Below are 9,776 nucleotides of genomic sequence, written 5' to 3'. Positions count from 1 at the left end.
CTCTCAACCTCAGGCATACCTGCTACTCTAGTAGTTGCCAGTGAAGTGGGATGCAATTCCACGTCACTCTAGAATATATTAGGAGACATAGCCAACTCTGCTTGTTTGCTGCCATGTGCAGAAATATTAGAAATAACAAGTGAGGGCAACAAAATTGAGTCTGCTTCTGAAAATACTAAAGAAGCATTCTCCTCAAGCATAGAAAATTCATAATTAAACTAATTAACCCACCCCAAAGAAATCCAAAAATTTACAAAAATCAACCATATCTATCTTAAAAACTAGAGGAACAAAAGTTTGGTTCAGGTGATTCCCATTAGGAAGCGAGGACAATGCCTGCTACGTACTACACTGACTAAAGAAAACCCCCACTGCCCTGTACTTCACTGACCTCACTAAAAGTGTGCATGTATTTAAGACTACAAATTTTCCATATAGTGATTATAAGAGGAAGCCAGAAGCTAATAGTGTCTAAAAATTTCTGTTCTTTATAATAATTATAACTTTTCTTTTATTTATATTTGTTTATTGTTTTTATTTATTTATTTATTTATTTATTTATTTTAAGAGCATGGGGGCTAGGAGTGGTGGGGGAGAGGGGGAGAAAAAGAGAGGAAGGGAGAGAGAGAATATCTTAAGCATGCTCCACGCTCTGCATGGAGCCTGATGCAGGCCTGAATTCCATAACCCCAGGCTCATGACCTGCGCTGAAATTAAGAGTTGGACACTCAACCAACTGAAACACCTAGCTGTCCCAATAATTACAACTTTAAAATTTTACTATTATTTTGTATTAATAAAGTAGCAATGCCACTTATACTTTTCTTGAAAAACATTATAAATTTATTTTATATTCTAGAGGAAGGATTTGTTGTGTTGTGTTGTGGTTATTTTTCTCATCCTTGACCAAAGGTTGATTTTAACACTCAGCTATTTAAGTATGGCATATTTTTGTTACCTATAATAAAAAAAGGCTCAATTACCATGCATAGGAGAAAGGTTTTAGCAAAAGACGAGTTGGGTCCCTTTTATACTGAGTGTTAAATGAGTTGTTTGGCTTTCAGATGTACGGATCTAGGTACACTGGGGCACTTGGGTGGCTCAGTTGGCTAAGCATCCGACTTTGCCTCAGGTCATGACCTCATGGTATGTGAGTTTGGGCCCTACATCAGGCTCTGTGCTGACAGTTCAGAGCCTGGAGCCTGCTTCAGATTCTGTGTCTTCCTCTCTCTCTGCCCCTTCCCCGCTCATACTCTCTCTCTCTCTGTCTTTCAAAAAATAAATGCTAAAAACTTAAAAAAAAAATAAGGCTTTCATGTTGCCTGCATTGTTCTAAGTAAATTACATACATTAATTCTACTTTCAGAAGTGTTACAAAGTAGGCAATACAATTTTATTCCAATTTCTCAAAATTTCAGGTTGTGCCCTCTTGTTTTGTGTTGTTTGCTTTGAAAATGGGTGTGAACTCAGAAGCAAGAGTACAAAGAAAATTGAAAAATTGTTGAGACCAAAATAAAAGAGGCAAGTTTACTCTGTTCCTCATGAAACAAAATGCTGACTATTGGGTTGCATGCATATGAACTTTTGGCAATTTGAAACATGCTTTGGTAACTCAAGGAAGATTAGATTATTTTAATTCCATAACAATTGAGTCTTGCTGTTAGAAATTAGATTTCCTCAGCCAAACCTGAAATTGTTAATTCTCTCACTGTTCCTTGGAGCAGCTCATACCTTCTTATTCAGAGGTATGTTTATTAAACAAATGAATACTTTTGTTAGTGGGGCATATATGAGCAAGAATAATGCTCTGTGCTATTTAAAAAAACAGGGTAGTCTCAGAACTTTCTGTTGGAAGAATTGAATCTTTAAGTGGTGTTCTGAGGACATCAATATGTTATTTAATGTTTTATCCTTATTTTCACACAATAAGGGGGTTGGAACAAATAAGCTCTAGTATACCCATGAATCTCATGATTCTCATTTGTTAAGTCCTAAAGGCTCCTAATGACAATTCAAAGAAATATGTAACATATGGTTATAATTAGGTATAGCAACCTCGGTAGCTTTTCACCCTTTCTAGGAAGCATCTACTGATGAATATACTCTTCATAGCTGCTATCACATCCTTGTTTCTCAGGCTATAGATGAGGGGGTTAAGCATAGGGGTAAGGATGGCGTTAAACATAAAGAGGGACTGGTTTATTTGGGGAGTTTTAAAGGATCCTGGCCTCATGTAGACTAATACAGCAGGACCAAAGTAGAGACTGACCACACAGAGATGGGAGAAGCATGTGGCCAAGGCCTTGTTCTTGCCTTCAGGAGAATTCATGTGGACAACAGCAAGGAATATACGGATGTAGGAAGCCAGGATGAGACTCAGAGGGATGAGGACCACCAGAAAGCTTGAGACCACCACTGAATTTACATATGCTGAGATGTCCTCACAAGTGAGCTTCAGGAGTGCCATTACCTCACACAAGAAGTGTGGGATCTCTCGAGGACGACAGATGGGTAAGTGCATGGCATAGACTGTATGAACCAGCGAAGTTATTGCCCCTCCGAGCCAGGACCCAATGACCATCTGTTTACAGATGGTACGGCTCATAATGACTGAATAACGCAGTGGATTGCAGATGGCAATGTAGCGGTCATAGGACATGAGGGTAAGCAGAAGGCATTCAGAGATTCCTAGGGTTAAGCTGAATAAGATCTGGGCTCCACAGCCAATCTGAGATATGGTTCTTTTTCCTGAGAAAAAGTTTGTAGCCATTTTGGGGACAGTAGTTGAGATCAAAGCCATATCAATAAGGGAAAGCTGGCTGAGCAAGAAGTACATAGGACAGTGGAGTCGAGAATCCAACCAGATGAGAAGAATGAGAACCGCATTGCCCATCACAGCCATAAGGTAGACCAGAAGAATGAGACAGATAAGGATCACAAGGTGGCTGAACTCAGGCCAGAGCCCCAAGAGAATAAAATCTGTAGTGACAGTCTTGTTTTCCTCCATGGCTGAACATCATTGCCCAGAACACAATGGTAAGAGCACTGTTCCTTTTGAGGTATTATTGTTCATCTGGTCTACTTTTCTTACTCCCAGGTCACCTTTGTATATGTTCATGCTGAATTATTTCTTTGTTGTGATCACTTTAGTATTATGAATAACCTCTCAATATATAAAATTTTCATTAATTATCACTCATTACTTATTTAATAAACAATGATTTATGCACTGTAGCTACTATTAACTAATAGTAATCACTGATAGTAATCAAATAAGAACACAAGTACATTTAATGTTCTATCAACTAAAGGCCAATCAATTTGATGAAAATGTATCATGTACATTTCATACAGAACTTAAGAATTCATCACCTTGAGGTCCTGTGCAGATATAATTTCAACAGAAGAGCTATGGTCATTTTAGACTTAACAATTTTCACTCAGTCTTGGGAGACTTCATAGAAAATGAAGAATATTTTCAGAATAAATGAGAAGAAGACAACTTGATAGCCTGAGGACAGAAAAACATTTTCAGAATTGAGTGTTGTCTGTGTTTACCTTTTCTCTCTCACATAGGGGATTCTCACTTTTGCTCAAATCCTCCTCGCTCTAATCCTAACTCAAGCATTTCTTAGAACAAATAAACTAGAACAGAATGTTTAATCATGAAGCCAGTTTTTATGAAGAAAACTCACAAATATGGTTTTTGGTAGATTCACAGAAGGTTCCCTACTCTGCAGGAAGTTTGAATCTATCATCAAGGTAATTCAAGGTACTAGCTGATTATGTAACAAAGAAGGACACAACGTGATGATGGAAGAGACTGTTAAAGAACATCTTAATAAGAAGTGATTTATTTCCTTATTTTATTATTTAACATTTTCACTTATTTTGAAAGAGAGTATGTGAGTGGGGCAGGGGCAGGGAGAAAGACAGAGAAAGAGAGACTCCCCAGCAGACTCACACAGTCAGTGCAGATCCTGACAAGGACTCAACCTCACAAAACATGAGATCATGACCTGAGCAAAAATCAAGAGTTTGAGTCTTACCTGAGTGAGCCACCCAGGTTCCCCAAGAAAGTGATTTATTTTAAAACGTAGAATATCTTGTTTAGAAAAATGTTTGACTGGACTTATAAACTGTAGATGTAGAGGTAGTATTATAGATCAGTAAAAACACAGCCTCTAAAGGATCAGTACCAGAATTTGAAGCAGCCTTTACCAAATCACCACATTTACCTGCATAATGGTGTTGGTCTGGTTGAATCATCCTTCTGTGTGATATGCAAATTAAAATAATTAATGAGCATAGAGACTCTAGAACATTGTCTGCCCAATAGTACTAAATGTTTTTATAAGGCATAATTTGAAGTTTACTTTGCATAAATGGCAAAATATGCCCTCAGGTCCCTAGTAGCACAGGCATGTACATATTTTCACAGTCCATCAGTGATTCCACTGTTTCTTGCAGTTTCATCTATAACTGTAGGTGCAATTAAAAATAATGTTAAGGAGTTAAGAAGGTGGACTAGTAGGGGGACTTCAAAGCTTGTCTCATCTCTGGAACACAGCTAGATAGTTATGAAATCATTCTAGAGGTGCTAGAAATCAATTGGAAAATCTGCAAGTCTACAAGTAGAAAAGAGACCACGTTTTGGAAGGTTGTTTTAAGAAGAACAAAACACAACCAGGATCTAATTTTCTTTGTTTTTTCCTTTTTTAAATTAAAAAAATGATTTTTACCTGTTTTTCTTTCATTTTGAACAAACATATCAGTTGGAAAAATTCAATTCAAAAGAAAAAAACCAGGAAGTAGATCTCGCAGCCAGGGATTCAATCAATACAGATAGAGGTAACAAGACTGAACTAACTTAAAACAAAGATGATAAGGATACTATTGGGGCATGAAAAGAGCATAGAAGACACTAGAGAATGCCCTTCTGAAAAGATAAAAGAACTGACATTAAAAATATTATAACCAGGATGCAAACCTAAATGGAGGCCATAACAACTAGGATAGACAATGCAGAGGAGTGAATTAGTGACATAAAGATAAAATTATGGAAAATAATGCAGCTGAAAATAAGAGGGAAACAAAGCTGATGGATCATGAAGATTGAATTAGGGAACTCAGAAACTTATTAAAACAGAATAACATTAGTATCTTTGGAGTTTCAGAGGATGAAGAGAGAGAAAAATGGATCAAAATTTTATTTGAACAAATTATAGTTGGAAATTTTCCTCACCTAGAGAAGGAAAAAGCATCAAAATCCAAGAAGCACAAAGAACCCTCATTAAATTCAACAAAAGCCAACTATCGCTAAGGCATATCATAGTCAAATACACAAAATGCACAGACAAGCAAACAATCCTGAGAGCAGCAAGGAAAAAAAAAAGAAAAGAAAGGAAAACTAAAACAGAAAACAGATCAGCTCTGCAGCAGATCTGCCTGTAGAAACTTAGCAGACCAAAAGGAAGTGGCATGATGTATTCAATGTGCTGAATGGGAAAAATAGGCAGCCAATGATTCTTGATCCAGCGAGTCTGTCAGTCAGGAAAGAAGGTAAGATAAAGACTTTTTCAGGCACAAAAAACAAACAAACAAACAAACAAACAAAACCCCAAATAAAAACAGTAAAGGAGTTCATGACCACTAAACCAGCCATAAGAAAATTGTAAGGGGAACTCTTTGAGTGGAGAAAAAAAAAAAAAGACCCAGATCAACAAAGATTAGAAATTACCAGAGAACATCAGCAGAAACATCACCTCTACAGCTAACACACTGGCACTAAATTCATACCTTTAAATAATCATTTTTAATGAAAATGGATTAGATGCTCCAATCAAAAGATATAGGTTATCATAATGCATAAAAGAACAAGATCCATTGAGGGACACCTGGGTGGTTCAGTTAGTTAAGTGTCCAAATTTGGCTCAGGTCATGATCTTATGGTTCACGAGTTCCAGGCCCACATCAGACTGTCTGTTGTCAGCACAGAGCCTGCTTTTGATTCTCTGTTCCTCCTCTCTCTCTACCCTCCCCCATTTTCTCTCTGAAAGATAAACAATAAAAATGCACAAGGTACATCTGTATGCTACCTACAAGAGACTCATTTTAGACCCATATACACCTGCAGATTGAAAGTGAGGGGGTGGGGAACAATCTTCATGCTAATGGACATCAAAAGAAAGGCAGAGTAGCCATACTTATATCTGAGAAGCTTGATTTTCAACCAAAGACATTAGCAAGAGTTGAAGGAGGGAATTATATCATAATTAAGGGGTATCACCATCAAAAAGATCGAACAATTATAAACATTTAGACCCACAACTTGAGGCATCCAAATATATAAAGCAATTAAGCACCAACTTAAAGAATCACCTGGGTGGCTCATTAGTTAAGCATTCAACTTTAGCTCAGGTCACAATCTCCCACCTCATGAGTTTGAGACTCACATCAGGCTCTGTGCTGAAAGCTTGGAGCCTGCCCTGGATTCTGTTTCTGTCCTCTCTGTCCATCTTCTCAAGATTCTGTCGCTCTCTCAAAAATAAACATTAAAAATTAAAAAAAACCACCAACTTAAAGAAAATCATTGATAAGAATATAATAATAGTAGGGAACCTTAACACCCCATTTACAGCAATGGAAAGATCACGTAAGCCATAAATCCATAAGGAAACAATGGATTAAACTGACACACTGGACCAATTGCTCTTAATAGATATATGCAGAACATTTTATCCTAAAGCAGAATACACATTGTTCTTGAGTTCATATGGAACATTCTCCAGAATATATGGCATACCAGGTCATAGATCAGGACTCAGCCTGTATATTGAGATCATGCCATGCATATTTGCAGACCACTACATTATGAAACTTGAAGTCAACCATAAGAACAAAATGTGAAAAGCTCTCAAATACACGGAGGTTAAAGAACATTCCATGGAGCATATGCACCTCAATGCAAACATTGAGAGCAGCTCTATCAACAATAGCCAATTATGGAAAGAAGCAAATGTCCATTGACTGATGAATGGATAGAAAGATGTGGTGTGTATACACACACACACACACACACACATATACATACACATATATATAATGCACCTATATGAATTATTTATTATGCATTATTCATTCATTGACTGATGAATGAATAAATATAAATATATATCATATATAAAAAGGTGAGATATATATATACACACATACCACTTGGTGAAGAAAAATAGAATCTTGCCTTTTGCAACAATGTGGATGGAAATAGAGTGTATTACAATAAGCGAAATAAGTCAGTCAGAGAATGGTATATGATTTCATTCATACTGGAATTTGAGAAACACAACAGATGAATATAAGGGAAGGGAAGGGAAGGAAAAATAAGATAAAACATAGAGGAAGTCAAACCACAAAAGACTTTTAAATACAGGGGAAAAAATGAGGTTTTCCAGAGGGAAGATGGGGCAGTTGGGTTAAATGCGTGATGGGCTTTAAGGAGGTTATTTTTTTTGGATGAGCAGAGGGTATCACATGTAAGAGATGAAGCACTGGGTTCTACTTCTGAAGCCAGTTTTTTTAATGCACAAATATCATCTCCCTGAGTCCTGTATTTGTCAATATTTTCAGAAGAGGGGTTCTTCTTTTCTTCTTCTTCTTTTTTCTTAAACATTTAGAACACTAAAATCTGCCTAGACCTATACCTTGAAGAGACAGTTTACCAATAATTACGTGATAATCTTTTTTGCATATTTTCTACTTCATAGCTTCTGAAACATTAATACAATATCTGATTTCAGTTTCATGGGATTTATAAAAAATATTGCAGTTATTTTAATTTTCCTCATGAAAACATGCCAGAGCTGATGAATAATATTCTACAGGTAGTTCTTATAAATAGACCAGCTAGAGCAATACAGATGTAGTATTAGAGAAAAAAGGAAATTATGGAAATTATACTCATTGAAATTAAATGTCTTGGGCAAGTTGTTGTAGTGTCAAGTAGTAAGACTTCACATGATAAGTAAGACTTGAAATCCTATTAAATGTATCTTTTCAGGTACATCCAGTACTGTATTATAAATTATTTATATAACAACAAAAATTTTACATTTGGGGGATACATCTGAGATTATATATTCCCAAAAAATCACGTATTCATGTGCTAGGTTTAAATAGTATTTAGGGTAATGTAATGGAATTCCAGATTTATTATTGACAAATTTAGATTTAAATTAATCTCTCACTCTTTCACAGCAACTTCTTATTAGATATGTATCCTGAGGCAAGGGAAACAAAAACAAAAATACACTATTAGGACTACAAAATCAAATGTTTCTGCATATTGAAGGAAACAATCAACAAAACCTAAAGCAACCTATGGATTTAAGAAGATATTTGCGTATGACATATCTGATAAGGGGTTAGTATCCAAAATAGATAAAGAACTTAGAAAACACAACATCCAAAACCAAGTAATCCAACTTGAACATGGGCTGACACCAGAATAGACTTTTTTTTTTCAAGAGAGAACATCCAGTTGGCCAACAGACACATGAAAAGTTGTTCATCATCACTCAGCATCAGGGAAATACAAATCAAAACTGCAATGTGATATTCCCTCACACTTGTCAGAATGGCTAAAATCAATAACACAAGAAATAACAGGTGTTGGCCAGCATGTGGAGAAAAGGGAACCCTCTTGCACTGTTGGTGGAAATGAAAACTAGTGCAATTACTCTGGAAAACTGTATGTATGTTCATCAAAGAATTAAAAATAGTGAAACCTGGGTGTCTCAGTTGGTTGAGTGGCAGACTCTTGATTTTGGTTCAAGTCATGATTTCACAGTTTGTAAGTTCAAGCCCTGCAATTGGCTCCATTATGAAAGCACAGAGCCTTCCTAGAATTCTCTCTATCCCTCTCCCTCTTCCCATTTCTCTCTCTCAAAATAAATAAACATTTTTTAAAAGTTAAAAATAGAACAACCCTATGACTTAGCAATTGTTATTCAAAGGGATTCGTGAACCCCAATGTTTATATCAGCATTATCTAAAATAACCAGACTATTGAAACATCCCATCTGTACTTTGACTGATGAACGGATAAAGATGTGGCACACACACACACACACACACACACACACACACACGAATATTAATCAGCCATTAAAATGAATGAAATATTTTCTTTTTGAAAGACATTGATGGAAATAGAAAGTATTATCCTAATTGAAGTAAATCAGTCAGAGAAAGGCAAATACCATAAGATTTCAACAATATGTGTAATTGAAGAAACAATAAAAATTAACAAAGAAAGATAAAAGAGAGGAAGGGGCAAACCAAGAAACAGATTCTTAACTATAGAAAACAAACTGATGGTTACAAAATGGGAGGAGGGTCAGGGGAGGGGTTAAATAGGTGATGGTATTAAGGTATGTATTAAGGAATGTAGTTCTTGTGATGAGCACTGGGTATTGTATGTAATGTTGAAATCACTTTATTATATACCTGAAACTAATAATATAGTGCATGTTAATATACAAAAAATGGATATGAATCAATAACCTATTTCTCCAATAAGAGCAGTGGAGTTTAGAGGGATTGAGTAATTTTCCAAAGGCAGAAGAACCATAAAGTAACTTGGGGAATCTGATTCTGGAGCCTGCAGTTGATGTACCCAACAATGTTTCTCAAAGTTGTCTGCTCATCAGAATCAAAGAAGATTCCTATTAAAAATAGATATTTCTGAACCACTCCTATAGAAATGGGGCCTGGAA

The 9,776-nt window shown here is 36.1% G+C and overlaps 1 protein-coding gene across 1 annotated transcript; it reads right to left on the bottom strand.

Moving 5' to 3' along the window:
- Nucleotides 1-2,041: 2,041 nt before the first annotated feature.
- LOC115294061 (olfactory receptor 2L13-like) lies at nucleotides 2,042-3,007 on the bottom strand. Its single transcript, XM_029941763.1, has one exon. The coding sequence runs from the start codon at nucleotides 3,005-3,007 to the stop codon at nucleotides 2,042-2,044; it is 966 nt and encodes a 321-aa protein (XP_029797623.1).
- Nucleotides 3,008-9,776: the final 6,769 nt, after the last annotated feature.

The sequence above is a fragment of the Suricata suricatta genome, chromosome 6 (genome assembly GCF_006229205.1).
Source record: "Suricata suricatta isolate VVHF042 chromosome 6, meerkat_22Aug2017_6uvM2_HiC, whole genome shotgun sequence".
In the NCBI taxonomy this organism is placed as follows: Eukaryota; Metazoa; Chordata; class Mammalia; order Carnivora; family Herpestidae; genus Suricata; species Suricata suricatta.
Note: the sequence above shows the minus strand (reverse complement) of the source record. Positions and strands in the feature narration are given on the sequence as shown.

Coding starts and splice junctions, on each gene's coding strand:
- LOC115294061 (XM_029941763.1), bottom strand. CDS start 3,007: ATGGAGGAAAACAAGACTGTCACTACAGATTTTATTCTCTTGGGGCTC.